Below are 20466 nucleotides of genomic sequence, written 5' to 3' on the forward strand. Positions count from 1 at the left end.
TCATCTCCAGTGGAGACCCATGCTGTTCGTCCTGCCCAAAACACTGTTCCTCCTTCTTTCCTGCCTTCCCCTCAAGCCCCAGGTCAGGCAACCTCTCCTCGTGAAATCTTCTTCCACTTCTACCAGTTTCTCATCTATCCTTTGGGAACTGTTCTAAATTTGAAAATGTGTATATGGTAGTACAGTGCACTCCCTTGTCTCTGCCTTGCTTTTTTCACTTATTATTTCTTGGGGGTCATTTTTGGTCACCATATTTTAATCGACCCAATTCTTTTTCACTGGTGGATTATTAACTTAGTCAATATATAGTGAGTCCCTTCTATCTTCCAGACACTGTTCTAGGCATCCGAGACACAACAATGAACAAAATAGACTCCATTTCTACTCCGGGGAGCCGCTGTGCTAGTAGGGAGAGATATTTAATAGTTTAACATATGAATGACATGCTAGGTGGGACGAGTGCTGTAAAGGCGGGGAGGGATATCCTACATACTGTGAGAAGGGGAGGCCAGTACGGTAAAGAGACCTTTGAGCAGGAACCTGAAGGAAGTTGACTTAGTTACTGATGTGTAGCAAGCTACCCCCACACTTAGCAGTTTTGTGGGTCAGGGATCTAGGCCAGATGAGTAGGAAGCTCAGGCTCCCGGTCTCTTGTGGGCTGTAGTCAAGCTGTGGGCCAGGGCCGCGGTCACCGCAGCGCTTGCCTGGGGCTGAAGCACCCACGTACAGGCTCACGCTCGTGGTTGTGGCAGCTTCGGTTCCTCACGGGCTGGTCACCTGGGCCTCTCCCGAGGGCTGCTTGCAACAGGACAGCTTGCTTCCCCCAGCAGAAGTGACCCAAGAAAGAGAAGGAAAGAGAATGCATGCTAAGAAAAGAGTGAGAGAGAGCCCAAGATGGAAGCCACAGTGTTTTCTCAAACCTAACACCAGAAGTGACATTCCATCACATCCGTATTCTGTCGGTAAATCCAGCCCGTACTCTACGGGAGGGGATTCCATAATGGTTCCACAATGAGGCAGGGATCATTCCAGGCCATCTTGGAATCTGCCTCCCACAGAAGTGGAGATCCGAGGGAAGGATGGCTCAGGTAGAGGGATTGCAAGTGCAAAGGCCCTGAGGTAGGAATATGCCTGGCACATCGAAGAGACAAGGAGGCCAGAGTGGCTGGAGAGGAGTGGGGGAGTGGAAGTGGTACAGAGGGTCCGGTCAGGGACGGAGACATAGATTTCTGTTGCCAACACTTAAGCCATTAATCCCTGGTTGGTGGACTTTTAGGGTGTTTTCAACCCTCTGCTGCAATGAATATCATTGTCCAGATATTCTTGTCCACATGAGCTAATACATCTGGGGGTAAATTCCGAGTAGTGGGATTGCCAGATTTCCCCTCCAAAGAGCTAACCTTCCTGCTGGCCTCCTCTGAGAATCCTTCATGCCCTTGCCTTCCCTGGTCCCTACCTTGGCCTGGTGTCCTGTCCTGGCTGTTTCACACTGAAGGTTTGTACTGTCTCCCCAGGCTCCCGTCTTCCCTCCATCCCAGCTCCCTCCCTCCAGACGGCCTCTGCTGCAGATGGCTGGGGAGTCTAAGAGCCCCTTGGAGGACACTTCCCCTTGATGGAAATTCTTTGCGCTTGGAAAATTCTTCTCACAAACGGTATCTTCTGTGTGCTTTTCCCAGGTGTTGGAAATTCCCTGATGGCTATTTTGAGACAGTGAGTTGATTCTGTGCTTGGCCACCATTTATCTCTGGGAAGGTGGCCGGCTGGCAGAATCTGCCAAAGGACAGAGCGCTGAGAACACCTGGCCTGGAAGGAGCGTCTGCTGCCCCCTCGTGTTCCCCCTCTGCGTAAAGCTAAGCCACACACGGCCACATGACATTTACAAGGCCTGGCGAGGCCTGGGGCCTCTGAGACCCACTGGGGTTGAGACCACATACAAGTCAACCAGCATTTACCAAGCATGCCCTGTGCGCTCTGTGCTTTTGCGTCTCATATGACAAAGTAGGGGAAGTGTCACCTGCATGCTTAAAAGCTTCTAGTGGCTTCCAGTTGTGTTTGGAATAAAACCCCAACCCCTCCCCAAGCTGGTCCTTCCCCACCTTCCTGCACCCCCTCACCCCTTCACTCCACAGGCTCCAGCCACACTGAGCCCTTCTCCCCATCCAAAGGCCTTGGCAATCTCTGTTCCCTCTGCTTGGGACTGTTCCCAGGCTTTTTCATGATCAACTCTTCCTTATCCTCCCAGTTCTAGTTTGAAGCCCCTTCCCAGAGAAGCCTTCCCTGATGATCTAATCTGAAGTAGCTTTCTCCAGTCACTCTGTCTCCTCATTCTGTTTCTTCCTTGAAATTTCATCTTTATTGTCTGTTTCTCCCACCTGACTGTCAGCTCCATGAGGACAGGGACTCTGTCTTGTTCTCCACCATATCCCCAAGACGTAGAAAAAATATCTGGCACACAGTAGGTACTCAAGGAATATTGGTTGTTATGAGTGGGTATGCCTGGGTATTATTCTCACTTTCCAGATGAGGGAATGGGGGCTCAGAGATGTTAAGTGACTTGTTCATGGACACACAGCTGGGAAGTGGCAGAACTGAGATTCAAACCCAGGTCTGTCTGACTCCAACCCAGTGCTCTGTCCCCCGTTGGATGGCCAGACAGACATTGCTGGCTGTCCAGAGATGACTGGTGGGTGTCAGGCCAATGTTTGCAACTTGAAGGTTAGTGGTGTCTATGGGCAGGTGTGCTAGGGGGTCCAGGAAGCAGGCTGGAATGAGGGGCTGCTGCCCTCCTCATCCATCCCCCGCTGTGGATAGAGCCTCACTGTATACTGCCATGTAACACTACACATCCTGGCCAGGCCTGTGGGCTCTGAGACCCACTAGGGTGGAGACCACATAAGAGTCAACCAGTGACAAGACAGGCAAGGTCTGGGTCACCATCTGGGTCACCAATAGCTCTCAGTACCTCCTCCTCCACATTTCCATTTTTCTTATCATCATGCTTAGTCATACCTCTTCTCCTGTGGTTCAGGTTGCTTGGGAGGGCAGTGCTGTGTCCTTTATCTGGAGAATCTGGCCCTTCCAGGGGCTACAGAGAAATAGTCAGGGGTGCCCACTCTGGAGCTAGCCCACTTGGCCCTCCACATACATCCATAAACTTTCTGAGCCTCTGTCTCCTTATCTGTTAAAGAGAGAGGAACAGTTCCTCCTTCATAAAGTCCCCCAACGGGGTCAATGAGGTGGTGCGTGTCAATTGCTGTCTTGTGTGCACAGTCAAGAACCCCATGACAGTAGCTTCGTATTAGTCACCATGTAGCCCAGGCATCACCCTGCAAGGCCTTCCTCCTTCCTCAAAGTCTGCCTGGGGTACCCCACGCCACATTATCTCTCACATTGCCACCACGCTTCCCAGTTACTTGCTCTCCTCCATTCTTCTCCACAAGGACACACGCATCATTCGTGAACTTCCTTTGCAGGGACAAGTCATGGCTGAGCAGATGTATCAGTTAGGGTATTATAAATTGACCCGGGACACAGAGGGCCCTCTGCTCCGTGCTCTGGTGGGCGAGTAGAGTGAGCTAAGAGTGGCAGAGCAGGGGGGTTGGGGAGTGCTGGGGAAAACTAGCAGGAGTGGGAAAGCATGGTCCTCAGGACAGGAAGAACTCAAGACTCCATCCAGCATGTGTCAGCATCCACGCATGTCTGACCCAGCAGATGGAGCACTGCAGCAGGAGTCCTGGGGTCAGGTGGGGGTGAGGCTTGGCAGCGACCAGCGTAGCCTCCACACTATGCTCTAGGCACTGTTCTGTGTGCTCGTGGCTCATTCCTACAACCACGTGGGGAAACCGAGGCACAGAGCATTTAACAGCATTGCCCAGATCACATGGTTTGTAAGTGTTGGAAGCAGGATTTGGATGTAGGTGGTCTGATTCCAGAGTCCACATTGTCCTGCCTCCCATGACAGCGGCTCAGTGGTCTGCTGGATGGGGGAAGAGGCCCAGCCAGTATATGGGGATGGGAGAGGTGGTCTAATCTGGGATGTAGGGGTGGGGCGATGGAGAGGGCGTATTCCCAAGAGCCCTAGAAGACAGTGAGCCGCTTAGGAGGGAAGTGGCAGTTTGGTTGGGGAAGGCGTCTGTCAGCTGGGGCGGCAGGATGGGGTGCACAGGGCCACTCCTGGGCCAGGCCTAGGGAAGGTGAGCAGACCCCACCTCCAGGAGGCCTGGGTCAGGAGCAGCGCTGCTGAGCCTGTGGCCAGGAGTCTCTGGCTGCATGGCTGAGCCTTGCTGGGGCAGACAGGGCCGACCGGGGGGAGCTCTAGGTGAGGGCTGCCCCCGGGGCCTACACAGAGCCACCCTTCACTGGCCTTTGCTCCTTAGCAGCTCACAGACTCCGCTGCGGCTTGATGCCTCGCAGTCTGAGGTGTGGGGCCCTTGCAGCCTGGTCGTCGCTCTGAGCACCAGGGAGCCCTGGTGGGAGCACCGCTCTGACTCCTGGGCCTTCCTCAGAAGAGAGCGAGGCAGACTCACTCCCACCCAAGATGAGTATGGAGGGGACAGGCAGAGGGTCTCAGGCAGGGACAGCAGGGCCAACAGCAGCCAAGGCAGCAGGCGGCAATATCCAGGCCCGGAAGTGATGCCAGGCGCACCCTGGGCTCCTGGGTGCCCTGCCTCGCCGTCCTCCCTGAGCACCCCCGTCTGCCCTGAGACTTGCTCAGACCCAGGCAACCCCGGATGCTAACCCTGCAGAAGCTCTTAGCACTGGCCGGAGGGTGACGGGGACAGCGCACGTGCCCAAGCTCCACTGTCCCCACCTCACTTCAGCTTTCTCCTCTTGTCACCTGGCCCTGTGGGGCTCTGTGTGGGCTCCTGTCCCAGGAGAGGGGTGGGCCAGGAGGCGCCTCTCTGTGAGCACCCCTGAGCCAGAGGTCAGGAGGACGGGTGCCTGTAGGAGGGACAGCAGAGCCGCTGGGCTTCCAAGGAGGCAAGGCTGACAGCGCCCCGGGCCCGTGTCCTCAGGACCCCGCAGTGGCTCCTCACAGCGCACTTCCCACCTCCCTGCCCTGAATCTGAGCACAAATGTGAGTCCCCGGTCTCTGCTTACTTATCACCTCCCCAAAGGGGCCGGCCCTCTCTTCCTTGGCTCTTAACTACCACTTTGTCCTCATGCCCTCTTTTCCTTCACAGCATTTATTAAACTCTGAATTTTAAATGTGCTTATTTTCTGTCTTCCTCCCGAAGAACATCAGCTCTGTGAGAGCAGGGACCTTGTTTGTCTTACACACTCCTTTATTTCCCGGACCACGCGAGGACGGTCAAGTGCTTTGCAAACTGTAGAGTGCCCACGGACGGTGGGGAGGGCTGTCCGGAGGTTTTGCTCTCTGGAGGTTTTGCAGCAAGGCGGCAGCTCATCTCATTTTCCTGGTACTCGGGCAGCTTCCTGGACAGCGAAACTAATTGGATAGTATCACAGCGTCGCTGCAGGGAAGCGTGGCAGCCCAGAGCACTTAAATCTAACCAGCCAGAAGAATAGGATTTGCATTTCAGCTAATGTGACTGGTGGATGGAAGAGTAGCTTTGGGAGGAATGTTCTCAAGGTTGGGCAGGCATGAGGCGCGGGGCCCCAAACCCATCATAGTTTCCTCTGTGCAGGCCAGGGTCCCGCAGGGGCCAAATGGGAGGTGGGGGGGGGAGCCCACTGCGTGAGACCCGAATACAATGGGTGTTCCTACCTGGACCTTGTGCGCATGGACTCGATATTCCCGGGAGAGAGAGACAGAGAGAACCAGACAGGGAGGGAGAGTCAGAGACAGAGGTAGAAGGGAACGGAAAAGGAGACAGAGGCAGATAGAGAAAAGCCAAAGGGAGGGGCCCACGCAGTGGCCCCAGTGAGCGCGTGCTCCAGGACAGTGAGATGGAGAGACGGGACTGTCCGGTGAGCGGCCCACCCCCCTGTGATTCCAGAGCCCCCAGTGCCTTTCCTAATGCGAGCATCTTGCCTCAAAGAGCATGCTTCTAGCGCTTCAAGATTCTTCTTTTCGATGCCACAAGGGCCCTGAAGGTTAAGCCGATTCCTTCCTCTGGTGCCCAACCCAAGAGAGACCATCGGTGGGCAGATTGGAGGAACGCTGACCTTGAACTTCCAAGGGAAAGTGTGTGCTCTCCAGGACGCACCCCCTCCCCCGGCCCCCTGATTCCCAAGGCTGTCACAGGGTGTGCGGCTGATGGGACACGCCCCAGCCTACAGCCCCCTTGGGCGCCTGGTAGCCGCTCTCACCCGATCCGCCAGTCCTCACACTTTGGTGTGCGCCTCTCGCTCCACGAAGGTTGCCACATCCACGGGGCCGTCACTTCCTTGGCATTTCCCTCTAAATCACTCACTTTTTTTGAAACTTAAATGTATTCAGAAAGGAAGCTTCAGATCATCACCGGAAATGAAAAGCCAGTAGTACTTGCAATAAATAGAAGGGAACTGTAAAACTGGGAAAATAAAAACATCACCATTGTAAAAACGTTCGTGTAGCATCTCAACCAGTGCCCCCTCCCCCCCGCCCCAGGGGCCCTCTGCCCTTCCCCCATCCCCACCCTGCCAGGGGACATTTGGTAACCTCTGGAGATATTTTTGGTTATCACCGCTTAGAGAGAAGGGAGGTGAATGTTCCTGGCATCCAGTGAATGGGTGGAGGCAGGGGATGCAGCTAAACATCCTGAAAAGCCCGGGACAGCCCGCCGCCACGGCCAAGGGCTATCTGGCCCCGGGTGTCAGTAGTGCTGAGGCTTAGAACTTCTGGTCTAAAGTAAGCGTGAGCACCTGAGGGAGGTGTGCCCCACACTCAGGCAGCTCTGACCTGGGTAGCTCCTCACCCTTCAGGCTCAGCTGCAACACCCCTCCCCAGGGACGCCTCCCCAGACGCCCAGAGCGGAAGACTCGGGCGTCAGCTCCTGCGGCCCCTGCACCGCCCGTCTCCTGGCTCCCTGGCCCTTGGCCTTTGCTTTCTGCCCGTGTCCTGGTCCCCCACGAGAGCTGCAAGCAGGCAGGGCCCACACCTGTCTTAGTCGTCTTTCTCCAGCCCTAGCTCGTAGCAGGTGCTCCATGGTTACACGGGGGATGAAAGAAGGCTGGGCAAAAAAGAGAGGGGATTCTGTCCCTGGGTCCCCCACTGTTGGCCAAACTCTGTTTGTCACCTGTGAACGGGACACCCTTTTAGGACTGCTGTGCCCAGTAGTACCCAGCAGATAGAAAGGTCCCTGGCAGAGGGAGAGCCCTGGGTAAAGGTTAGGGGCCATCTGCAGGTGGCAGGGATCCCTGGAGAGATCGGGGGCTTGTTGCCTCGTTCATTTCTTCTCCCATAGTTATTGAGTTGTCCCGGGGTGGTTGATAATGGCACCTCCTTTCCTTTCAAGTGTCCTAGCCTGGACAGTCAATGATGGGGACCCCTCACCCTCACTCTCGGGCCACAGTATCTAGTGGGGCAGGTGGAGAGTTGAGCAGTCACTGAGGCTTGAGAGAGCGGTCCACACTGGCTGTCTCTGCGCCACCGCTTGGGGACCCTGACCTTACAGGAGGTGCTCAGGCATCTCTGTTTAGCAGCGGGGTCTAGAGGCTGGGGGTGGGGCTGGCTGGGAGCCGCTGAGAAGGCGCCCCCTCTGCAGACAGGGCTTCAAGTATCGTGCATTGTGCCGGCATTGAGGCTGTTCCCCACAGACGCAGCCCAAGGCCAAGGCTTGGGTGCAGTGTCAAGACCACGTTCCTGGGGCGTGTGGATTTCTGGGGTAGAGGTGCAGAAGGCAGGGTGAGAGAGGGCCAGAGCCGTGGCCTGGGGTGTGGACATGTCAAGGGGGCCTTCCAGCTCTGTGTTGGATGGCTCTAGCTTGTTCTCCTCATTCCCACCCAGGTACGGGCTGGGGTGCCCTCCCCTTCCTCCTACCACCATCCTGCAGGGGAGGCCCACCCACTGTATTCGGTGCTTATGAGTATCTGAGGCCATCAAAATGGGGCTAGTGCATGGGAAGAATCGCATGGGAGCAGGCCCCAGGAGGGCATCCCTCTTTCTGAACGACCTTGAGGACGCACCGGCTTGTGTGCACGTGGCCAGCCCACCGGGATGTCCGCTGCTGTCTACTGTCCACTCGTGTTGGGAGAGGACCCTTTGTGGGGGCTGCCCCATGGCCCACACGCTCCCGGGAAAGTCCTGAAGGGGCTGCTCTGCTCGTGTCTGCATAGTTGAATTCATTCTTTCCTGGGACCCACTGTCCGCTCTTCCTCCTCCGCGTCCTTCCGCCAGGCAGGCAACTTGACCTGGTCTCCAGGGGGAGGGGAGAGAGGCCGGCTCTGCCTCATCACACGTTCTGCCAAACCTTTTCAGCGAGCGCCTGCATGCAGGCTTTGGAAGTCTGCAAAGCTGGGACTTGAACTCTTGTTTTCCCAGTCTTCTGTGACATCTGTGCCCCCAAGTCATTGAGATCTTCTCTCTGGTTGCCCAAATGAAGGAGGCTAATGGAATGCTGGGACCGGGTGGGGGTAAAAATCCACGATTTTTAACATCAAAAATCATCCCACCACCAAATCGCCCTGCGCTACCCCAAGACTCACCAGGAACTGGGGTCATGGCCTCAGGGACTCCTTCTAGACCCCCACCTGGTGGGGAGGGTCTGAGCCCGTTCATTGCCTGAGGCTCGAGGGAGGGGGCTGGGACGGACAAGGCTTGTGGCGGTTCAGTAAACCCAGTTCTTGAAATGGGAAGGTCCCCTATGAAATGCTCCCTCTGATTTGGCCACTTCACTCTAAAAGGCAAATAGAGAAAGGAGCAGAATCCAAACAAGCGTGTTGCTAATGACTCAAGTGGTCTGAAAGGGAGACATTTGCAGGAAGGGCAGAGTAATGGCAACGATCTAGACGGCGCAGCCAAGGTTGAGGGGCGACTCGGTAATTGCCAAGCTCCCGTAGGATCCCCTCGAGAAGAAGCCAACCGGCTCACCCCCTTGTCCTCAGAGGGCAGAGCAAGAAATTAGCTTAAACTGGAGCTGGAAAGATTTAGGTTATGTGTAAGGAGGAACTTTTAAAACCCTGAAATATGCTACGGAGAGAGGCTCCGGGTTCTCGGGAGAGTGTCTAAAAATAGCCTGGTCTTTAAAAATAGTTCTGGGCAAGCTTTAAACATAGCCTCAGCTCAGCTTCTTGGTCACGGTTTTCAGAGCAAGCGGACCCACGGTATGGGGTCCTCCCCAGGTCAAAGGGCTCGAGGGACAGTCAGAACCAGCCTTTGGTCTCTGTCTGGACAAACATTTGGATGGTTTAGACACTTACAGATACGGGATTTATTTTTCTGTCTGCCTCCCCGCTGATGGGTGTCACGAAGTTCCAGCCTTTAGAATCTCAAAGTTCTCTTTCCGTTGGGAGCGTATTCCAGGGCTGACGCTAAGTGGGTCAACCCCACCAGTTACCCCCAGTCCCTCTCCACTCCTGAGGCAGGGCTCCCCAGCATCTGCGGGTCAGCTGGGAATTCATCCATCTCAGCAAATCTCCCATCCCTCCGGCGACCTGCTCACCTGCCTCCTGACCTTAGCAGATGTGGCCTGGCCACGTCCTTGTCGCCTGGGGAGCTACAGCTGCCTCGCCCCTGACTGCCTGCCTCCCACCATCTCGTCCTCCACACGCCAGTCAGAGAGCTCTTACAGAAGCACGTCTGATTCTTGCCTTCTTGCTTACAGTTACGTGATTCCTGCCCATTTGCCCTCAGGACAAAACCCAGACTCCCTAGGAGAGCTCCAGAACTTTTCAGTGTCCTGTTTATCCCTCTAGCAGCAGCTCCCCCACCCACGTGCCCTGCCTCACGGCCCCAACAGCCCACCAAACCACCTTGCCTCTGGGCTCTGCCAGAGCTGGTTTCACTGCCGGGCCCACCCTCTTGGTCTTTCTGAGCCTGCAACTCTCAGCTTGGATGTCACCTTCTCTGGGTGACATTCTTTCCTGACCTTCCCATCCAAGTCTGGTCTAGGAGTCCAGCTGGGCTTCCCATGGGCCCCTGGCCTTCCCCCTTGGCTGCTCTGGCCCACGCCAGTCCCCAGTGTGTCTGTTTCTCCCCCCTCCCTAAGAACATTGGGAGACCAGTTGGCTTGTTCCCAGAACATCCCTCCCAGCTGAAAGAGAGGCTGGCACACAGCAGGTACTCGATATATGCTCAGCGACTCATCAGCTGAATGTCAGGCTACCCCAGCAGGGGCTTCCCCTTGGCAGCCCTCCTGCCCTGTCTCATCTGGTTTCAGCTTCCTTCCTTCCACCAGCCGTGTGACATCCTGACATGACATGCGTGGGATTGTTGGCAAATCCAGATTGGTGCCCATAAACACGAGAGTATTTATTTAGACATGAACGCTCTCCGAGTGTTTGGAGTAATAACTTAGACAGCATCTTTAATAATAAACTCTGTTATAAATTAATTAATCAGCTACTTCCCCGATATCTCAATTAAATGGAGCATGCCCTCAGCATAATACATCCAAACCCTGCAAGAGAGAGGCGGGCCAGAGGCTAGAGAGTCCCGGAAGCCAGGGGGCATCATTGCTGCGTACCCTGCCCCAGGCGGCATCTCCAGGCTGCAGAGTGTTCCCGCAGGAAGGGCCACCTGGGCCGGGGTCCACCATGGCCCCTCCCCACAGGGCGGCGACATGTCTTCGCACTCCGACTTGTCTGTGTGTCCTCTCCCAGTGCCGGCGTCCCACTGCCGTGTCGCCTGATCTCACTTTACGCTCGTGAGCTCAGACCCCACACGCATGCAGTGTGCGTGCTTGCCTGCACTTCCCCACTCCCCAGAAAGTCTATGTCACCCCTTCTGTCACTCCTTAAACTCCCCCCAAGTCCACACCCAGCTGGCTCACTCTCAGCGGACAGCCTGGCCCTGCTTGGTGGAGAGGAAACAGCGAAGCTGCCTCCAGCCCCTTGCCTGTGTGGAAGCTTCCCTGCCCTTCTTGCCTCCTCTCTGCCCTTCTTCTGCACTCGCCCTGGGGCTCCTCTGACCAGCAGTCTCCCCCAGTCTACTTGATTGCTCAGGGGGGAGTGCAGGCACATTCTCTGTCTCCCCTCTTCAGTATCCCTCCCTGAACATCACTGTCACCCCCTTTTTCGTGCTTCTCCACGGGTTTTGACTCCTTCTCTGGGATTACTTGGCTGCTTTTTCTCCTCGTTTTGCCTATTGTAGCTGAGCGTCTGTCCCCAGTGGCCTGCATGTTGGCAAATTCAGGGTCACTTCTCTATCTTCACCTCTGACCTCACGGGCTGCTCCCTTCGTCTCAGCAAGCGTACTTCCCTGGCCCTGGCAATGCCACACTCGCTTCCTCCTGCTGCCCGGGCCCCTCGTCGGCCCGCTCTGCGCACCCCTCCTGCTCCGCTCAGCCCCAACATTGGCTTGGCTTTCTCTTCCTACGATCTCTCTTCGGGTGGTCCCTCCCCAGCCCTTGGCCCTGTGCCAGTGACTCATGCATTTAATCCCCAGCTCGGACTGTTCCCTGAACCCCAAACTTATATACCCAACCGCTCGCTTGCCATCTCTGTTTGGATGTAAAATATACATGTCCAACTAATATGGCCCAAATGGGATTCCACCACCCAACGTCTTCCTTCCTTCATCTTCTTCACCTGAGTAGATGGCACCACCATCTGCCCAGTTAGTTGCCCAGACTGAAACTCTGGAGGTCACCCTAGATCCCAGGTACCCTCGCCCCCACGCCCAGCCCGTTTTAGCACGTCCTGTTCGCTCCACCTTCACACCTGTCCCGGGGCTGCCAGGAGCTCTGCGCCAAGCAGCAAGCCTCCTGGACGGGCCTCGCAGCCGGGCTCCCTCCTCCACACCCTCTCCCCCGTCCTCTCTGTACCCGGTCACCAGAATGAGCTGTATGCGTAGCCTAGGTCTCTGCTTCCTCCCTCTGCGGGCTTCTGTCACACTTCGCATAAAAGCCAGATTCCTCACTGTGGCCGCAAGGCGCTGGCCACCGCCTGCCTTCCGGGACATCTCCACACACCTTCTCCTTAGCCCTCTGCAGCAGCCTCGTCTCCTTGCCACCCCCAGGCCGGGCTCCTGCCTTCAGCCTTTGCCCGCTTCTCTCGCTCTGCCCAGAGTGTTCTTCCTCAGACCTCCCTGTGGCTGCCTCCAGCTCCATTCAAACCTTTGCTTAAAAATCACCTCCCGAGGGGCACCTGGTGGCTCAGTGGGATGGGCGTCAGCCTTCGGCTCAGGTCTTGATCCTGGAGTCCCAGGATCCAGCCCCAATGTCAGGCTCCCTGCTCAGCGAGGAGTCTGCTTCTCCCTCTGCCCCTCCCCCTGCTTGTGCTCTGTCTCTCTCTCTAATAAATAAATACAATCTTAAAAAAAAAATCACCTCCCCGGAGAGGCCATCCCTGACCACCCAGTCTGATGGCCCCCAGGATCTCTCTGTCACATTGTCCTATTTTATTTTCATCATGGCACCTCTCACTACAGGATGTTTTCCTGGTAACCTATGTGCTCGTCATCTGGCTATCTCCACTAGAAACCGAGAGCCTTGAGGGCAAGGGCCTCGGTCCATCTGTGTCAGTGGCCCCCACACACTAGACCAATGTGTGGCATATGAAAAGCATTTGATAACTATTCACTGACAGATTGAATTATGAATGATAAATAAATGAATGATGACTTGGATAGGGCTCATGTAGACGACTCGCTCTCCCCAGTTGTCAGATCTGGCCCTGCCCTTGCTCATTCCCATATCCCAGACCCAGAACTTTCCACTAGCCAGCCTAATCCTCCGCCACCACGCACCTTGACATCCATGGTCTGTTCATTTGACACATATCGAACACTTACTGTGTGCTGGGACTACAGACCTGGTGCCTGGACAAGTGTGCCGTCTAGAGGGCCTATGCAGTGAGTCTCAGGCATTCATTCATTCATTCATTCATTCATTCATTCATTCAAGAATATATAGGGCCTCCTTCCTGCCAAGCGCTGTTCTAGATGCTTCACAAGTTTAAGCTACCTGATACTCATACCAGTCTATGGCAGGTGCTGTTATTACCCTCATGTTACACTTGAGGAAACTGAGGCACAGAAATGGGAGGTCACCTCCTCAAGGTCACACGGCTGATGAGTGACAGAGCTGGAAACTATAGACTCTCTCTCACTTTGTTTCACCCCTGCTTCACCTTGGGCTTACCTTCTGACCCTCCCGACACTGTCTCTTAATTCTGGGCCCATGCCAGCCCCTCTGGACTTGACAGCTGACTTTCCTTCTTTGGTCTGACCAGCGGAGGGCAGGGCTGGGAGTCGTGGCAGCCCTTCCTGCTCTGGGGTCTGGCAGGCATCACACCCAGCCCAGCTCTGGCTCCTCGGTCAGTGTCACCCCCAGTGCTCTCCAGCGTCCCCCAGGGGCTGGGAGGAGCCATGGCCGCCTCACCACGTGGGTCGTGGGTCAGGGCTCTCGTCTATGGCGTCAGGAGTTGGAAAATGAGGTTTACAGCCATGAGTTTCCTTCCCGCCGGGAAGCAGCAGTCCCAGAGCAGGAAAACCTCATTCTTTTAGTTGATGCTAATTTAGGAAGCGCAGTAACTCCGCAGAAAGTCACTTTTTCGCTCAGAGGAGCTGGAAACAATTCCTTCTGCGGAGGGTTTGTACGACAGATGCTACCATGGACCTCCCTTTGCAGAACAGACGCGCTTCCAGAAATACGGGCCAGGGTCAGATTTTTAAAGGAGAGTCTTCAAAATGCAATCAGAAACTCTCACCAGCCTATCTTCGAGTGAATTGTCATTTTCTTAAAGCACGGCCTTTCATATTTGGGAGTAAATGGAATTCGATTGAGAAATCGATGCTTTTTCAAGCTAACAATTTGGAAAATTAATTATTCTGCCAACAGGCTGGGTCTGGCTTCTGGGTCTAGCTAGGAGTTTTCATTATGTCCCCACTGCCCTAACACAAGGAGGGGTTGTTCTCATGAAAGTTCTCCTTCTTTAGTAGCTGCTCATTAGAATACCTATGTCTACTCATGTCCCCACTTTATAGATGAGAAAACCAAGGCACCCAGAGGTCACAGAACTTGGAGAGCATCTGGACTGGCGTAGTACAGAAGGAACTGAAGAAGTTAGAATAACAGAGTGTTTGGAGAGCAAGCTCCCTCCCCTAGAAAGGGACTGGGGGGGGACTAGGGAAGGGGTCAGGACCCCACCAAAGGCACAAGGCTCCTGGGTAGAGCAGCAATTTCAGGCGAAATGAGCACTGGGCAGCTAGGAAGGGAGGCTTGTCCTCACAGCTAACGGACTCTACTGTGAGTTACGAGGACTAAAACAGTGTGACATTGACATTGGAACAGAGTGACATTAGGACACGGACTCATATACATGTGGGGCTTGGAATGTAAGTGTCATTTAAAATCAGTGGAGAAAGAACAGGTCATTCTATAAGGATTCAAAATAATTAGCTGCTCATTAAAAACAGCTCACACCATTCACCAAGATAAATTCCGGGTGAATTAATATAAAAATATAGGACCGTGTATTTATGATGCTGCTTTTCTGAGCTTTTTTTTTTTTTAGAATGACATTGCTCCTTCTTTCTTTCTTTCTTTTCTTTCTTTCTTTCTTTCTTTCTTAAGATTTTTATTTATTTGAGAGAGACAGTGAGCAGGGGGAAGGGCGGAGGGAGAGGGAGAAGCAGACTTCTCACGGAGCCAGGAGCCTGACGACACGGAGTTCGATCCCAGGACCTGGAGATCATGACCTGAGCGAAAAGCAGAAGTTTAAATGATTGAGCCCCCCCCCAGGCACCCCTACAGTGTGGTTTTCTAAAAGTAGACACAGGAAGGGAAAACCGAAAAGGAAAAGACTGGTAAATTTGAGGATATCAAATATCAAAATGTATGACAAGAGCGGCTTTATCCATAACTGCCAAAACTTGGAAGCAACCAAGATGTCCTTCAGCAGGTATATGGCCCGCAGGTGAGTGACCTGTGATGCGTCCAGACAGTGGAACATCATTCAACACTAGAAAGCCATGAGGAGACGTGGAGGAAACTTACATGCATCTTGCTAAGGGAGAGAAGCCGATCTGAGAAGGCTACACACTGTATGATTCCAACTATATATCATTCTGGAAAAGGCAAAACTATGAAGGCGGTAAAAAGATCAGTGTTTGTCAGGGGGTTAGGGGGAGGGATGAGTAGATGGAGCACAGGGGATTTTTAGGGCTGTGAAAATAGTCGACGCGGTAACGGTGGCTACATGTCATCATACATTTATTAAAATCCATAGAATTTACAACACAAAGAGCAAAACTTAATGTAGGCCAAGGATTTAGTTAATCAGACTGGATCAGTTTTGGTTTGTCAATTGTAACAAATGTATTGCACTAATGCCAGATATTAATCATACGGGAAACTGTGGGGGTGGTGACCTCGGGCACAGAGGAACTCTAAGTTCCCCTCACTTTTTCCGTAAACCTCAAACAGCTCTAAAAAGTAAACTCTATTAATTAAAAACCAAAAAGATGCTCAGTACGTGGGAAAAGGCAAGCAGTAAAGTCTCGGTGGTCTACGCAACAGACAGGAGTAGTATCCAGAATACATAAAGAGTGCCTACCAATTATAAGGGAGAGTATATTTTTTTAAAAAAAGAAAAAATTGACAAAGGATGCAGACAGGCACTGTGGAGACAGAGGTAGGGATGGTCAATGAACACGTGAAAAATGCCCAAGCTCACTAGTAATGAGGGAAACACAAAACATAAAATGATGTTGAAGTGTCATTCTGCGTCATGCAAGGGGCACGATAGTTAATGTTTTGGAATCTCCAGTGTTGGTGAAGATTTGGGTAAGGACGCCCAGACAGCTGACAGAAGCACAAGATGGGGCTACCACGCGGGAGAGCGATTCCCCGACATGGGCTCAAATTTAAAATGCATAGGCTTTATGAGCCGGTAATTCTTATTATTCCCTCTGGAGAAATACTTGCTTGTAAGCACAAAAAGACTTGCAGAAAGGTGTTCACTGCAGCGTTGCTCATGGAGCAAAAAGCTGGAAATAACAATATAACCATCAATTGGATAAATAAAACATGGTATTCGTTATTAAGGAATCATACGCATCGGTTCCAAAGAATAAGATATATCTGTTACGTACCTCCTGGCAAGTTCACCCAGAATGGTGTCCAGTAAAGAAAAAGATGTCCATGTGGCTCACCGTTCTTCTCCTTCTAATAGACTGAGCCAGGGCAGAGAGGAGCAGAGAGGGTGGTGTTCGGTGTGACAGCCCAGGACAGTTCTGCACCACCGGCCAGGGCACAACTAAGGATGCAGTCCTCGGGCCTGGCAGAGACAGCCTGGAGGAGGGCGGCCCTTTACAAGGCTCCCGAGGTGGCCTCAGCACCTGTCATGGTGCCTGGATTTCCTCCCTGAATTTCCTGATTCAAGTGCTCCCCACCAGCTCACATCTGCGGTCCAGGTGTAGCGAGAAGTGTCTGTGGGGCGCTCTGCGTCCTTGGTCTCCGTCGGGCGGGTCCAGCGACCGAAGTGAGACCCAGAGGTGTGCTGGAGCCTGCTGGCGCCAGCTCGTGAGCCCCGACTACGCACACCTCTACTCTGCTCTGTGCTGCTTTCAGAGACATCACATTGGTAGCTTGAAATTGGCCATAGTGGGAGTCGTTGCACCATGGAACAGGGCAAATGCTACGAATCAGGGCTTTTCTTTTCCCTCTGGAGAACCAGTTGTTAAACATTTGTCTTCACACTATGGGAACGCAGGATGGCCCCCTCCCTCCACTCCCCACACTGGGTTCCAGGCCGCAGAGCCCTGCTCCCTCTTTACTTCCATCTCTGCTTAACCTCCACCTCTCCTCCCCTTACCTCCATCTTTCCTCTTGTCTCCTCTTCGAGAAGAGGGGAGAGGGTGATCGGGCAACCAGGGGAGGACAGACGCCCACTGGGCAGCATGGGAGAAACCCGGGAGTTGAGGGCATTTGGATCTAGGCACCAGTCACAGCAATGCCGTTGACTCCTTTCGTGACCAGGGACAGAATTTACCACTCCAGGCTTCTGTTTTCTCACCTGTGAAATGGGAATAATGATACTCAGGGCTGCCATATACAGCCTTGCAGGCATGGTTCTGCTTCAACTCCAGGGATGCACATGCACGTAGACTGCATTGTGAATGGACCCAATGGAGATGTGCAGTGGGCAACCTGAGCAACAGTACATAGTCCTGATCATGGTACTTCATGATACTTTAGAGGGTTGTTATGAAAAGTAAGAGGTAATAACACAGAGTGCTCGGCTCACAGCAGGTGCACAAGCGTGATTGTTTTCCTTTCTTGTTATCTACCCCTTTCCTCCTCAATACTGTATCACTTTATCATAAGGGTAGGTTTGTGAGGGCTCCAGACACCATGGCCCACACAGAGAAATGCCCCCAGGCTTGTAATAATCCTGCTAGCTGTAACGATTACATGCCCCGTAGGCACCGACCCTGAGGCTGCCTTGCCTCGTTCACCCACCCTTCGCCTTACCCATCACAGTCCTCATCTTAGGGTTCAGGGATTTGAATGAAGCTCAGAGAGTGAAGCTCTCCCCAGGGCTACATGGCAAAAGCGTGGTGGAAGAGGATTTCCGCTCAGATCCCTGGGAATCCAAGTTTTCCCAGCCAGTGGGCTCAAAAGATTTTTGTTTCAAAAGATTTTTGATCGTGAGCCACAGAAAAGCATTTCATGTTTCAGTCCACACACACAGACGTATGCATAGAACTGGAAAGTTTCACAAAACAATATTCACTCTTGCTACACTTGATGGTATCCGATATGTCTATTCTATTTCATTCCGTTCTTGTTGCCTTTTTTTTTTTTTTTTTTTTTTTTTTTTTTTTTTACTGCTGGCCATCAATGAAGGTGATTTCATGACCCACCAGTCTGGTGAGTCCAGACCTGCAGTTTGAAAAATACCCTCTAGGCTGCTTCTCCAAAATGACCTTCTAACATAGGCATCAGCAAACTATAGCCCACGGACTAAATCCGGCCCAGTGCTTGTTTTTATAAATAAAGTTTTATTGGTACACAGCCAGACTCATTTAGGTATTGTCTTCGGCTCTTGTGTGCTACAGCAGTAGAGAATTAGTTGCAACAGAGACCGCATGGACCACAGAGCCTAAAGTATCTACTTATTTGGTACTTAACAGAAAACGTTTGCCCATCTGTGTCCAGATCTGACCCTGTCTCCCTTGTTTAATTTCCCCAGGCCTGCCTTTTGCCCTCTTGCTCGAGCTCAAGCTCCTTGGCTGGCTTAGAAAAGCACCACCCTCTGGCTTCCCTGCTCTGGTCCTGCCGAAGGCCCTTCTCCTTCCGTGCTGTCCCCCAACACTAACAGGCCCATGGGGCAAAGGGGGACAGAGCCCCACCTGGCTTCCTGACCGCTTGTTCTGCCCCCCCACAGGCCTGCTGGGAATGGTAGCACACATGATGTACACGCAAGTGTTCCAGGTCACTGTGAGCCTCGGCCCTGAAGACTGGAGACCCCACTCCTGGGACTACGGGTGGTCCTTCTGGTAAGTGGCTTTGACCTTCAGGCATGCTGGGACTTCAGCAGCTCGGCCCAGCTGGGGGGGGCGAAGGGCAGAAGAAGGCAAAGGGAGCTAGCCCGGAGTCCAAAGGCACTTTGAGACCCTAGAGCTGGGGTTGGCAGACTGTGGCCCATGGGCCAAATCAGGCCCACCACCTGTTTTTACACCGCCCTCAACTTAAGGATGGTTTTTACATGTCGAAATGCTGGAAAATACACCAAAAGAAGAATAACATCTTGTGATGTGTGAAAATTATGCAAAATTCAAATTTCAGCGTCCATAAATCAAGTTTTATTGGGACAGAGCCACACTTAACGTTTGCATGTTGTCTGTGGCTGCTTTCCCACTACAACAGCAGAGCTGTGCTTGTGACCGACACTCAATGGCCCACAAAGCCTAAAATATTTACTACCTGGCCCTTTACAGAGGAAGTCTGCCGACCCTGCCACACAGGCTGCTCTGGAAGGTGGAGATGGAAGCTGGCAAGTCGTGGGGGCCCTGGGAAGTCTGATAGGCTGGGTGGGCAAAAGAAAGACAGGATCAGCACTAGACTCCCATGTGTAAGTAAACATGGTTGCGTATTCGTTCAGGTCACAGAAAAGTCCAGGTGGATCGGCTAGGGTGCCTTAGGTTGTAACAGAAAAATCCATCCACGTCTGTCCAAGCAATATGAAAATATGTTGGTTCCTGTAAGTGGCAGGTGCAGCTGTGTTGTGGACTTCAGGGTACGGTTGATCCAGGGTCTCTGATGTCATCAGGACGGACCGCTCCTCCTCTGTGATCGTCTGCACACGTTAGCCTTGTCCCTGGCTGGGCTTCCCTCCTGGTGGTGAGAAAGCTGCTCCTGAGGCTGGTGCTTCTTCCTTCACATACGGGGGAAGAAAGGGCTTCTCTTTCCTGACACTGACTAAAGTCCCAAGCCTCCCTCTGATGGACCCAACTTAGGTCATTTTCTCTCTCCTGAATCATCACCATAGCTAAGGGAATGTCATGAGCTCATTGGCTCAGCTTGCCCACACTCACCTCTGGAGCGAGGAATGAGCCAAAAAGTCACAAATGGTGAGTGGGTAGAATGGATGCTGGGTGAGCTACCAAAATGTCTGCTTCAGGCATGGCTGGAACCAGGTGATTCATCAGTAGGTTACTCAGTCTCCCCTTTCCACTTTCCTGCCTCTGTTACCTTTGTGTTGGTTGGCTTCATTCACAAGCAGCTTTTCCCTAAGCAAAGATGGTCACCAAGCTGAGGTCTAGGCTTACATTTTACAAAGGTAGCAACACCAGCAGAAAGATGGGGCCTCTTCCCAATATTTCCAGCCAACATCCTGGTTATGGCTTTCATTGGATTAGCTTAATTCATGTGTCCAGCCCAGGACCAACGATTTAGACCCTGAGGAGACTGGACTACTCTAATTGGTCTGGCCTGAGTCACAAGGTCAAGGAGGAGGGATTGGCCCCACCCAAACCCTTGGACAAAGAGAGGAGGAGGAGAGGTCCCCCAATGGAAAATTGGGGGTGGGGTGAGGTTATCAGAAGAAGGAATGCGTGCTGGAAAGATGGCGACAGCAGATGTCCAGGTCTGCTGGTCCGCAGGTCTGCTTCTGGTGGCTGGGGACATTTATACACGTAGTCATTTTATACGCATTTACCGAATGATTACTTGGGGACAGCCACTCTCCTAGGTGCTGGGGGCACAGCAGTGGCCAAGACACTGTTGTAACAGGCAATTGAGACAAGTAAACAAGCTATCATGTGGCTATGGGGGGTTCGCAGACGGGTGTGGCAGCACAGAGAAGGGGTTGCGGACCCAGCTCTGGGCAGGGAGGGTCCTCTGGGGAGAATGTGGTCAGGTGGAGTAGTGGAGGAGGGAATAAGATAGGGTGCTAGGCGGGGGGGGGGGGGGGGGG

At 53.2% G+C, this 20466-nt stretch overlaps 1 protein-coding gene across 1 annotated transcript in view; it reads left to right on the forward strand.

The window, feature by feature from the left end:
* GSG1L (GSG1 like) overlaps positions 1-20466 on the forward strand; it is a 214068-nt gene that overhangs the window by 158392 nt on the left and 35210 nt on the right. The window contains 1 exon segment of the mRNA XM_040635173.1: positions 18436-18547. Coding sequence (XP_040491107.1) covers positions 18436-18547 — 112 coding nt within the window.

Source organism: Ursus maritimus, unplaced genomic scaffold (genome assembly GCF_017311325.1).
Source record: "Ursus maritimus isolate PB19 unplaced genomic scaffold, ASM1731132v1 scaffold_2, whole genome shotgun sequence".
In the NCBI taxonomy this organism is placed as follows: domain Eukaryota; kingdom Metazoa; phylum Chordata; class Mammalia; order Carnivora; family Ursidae; genus Ursus; species Ursus maritimus.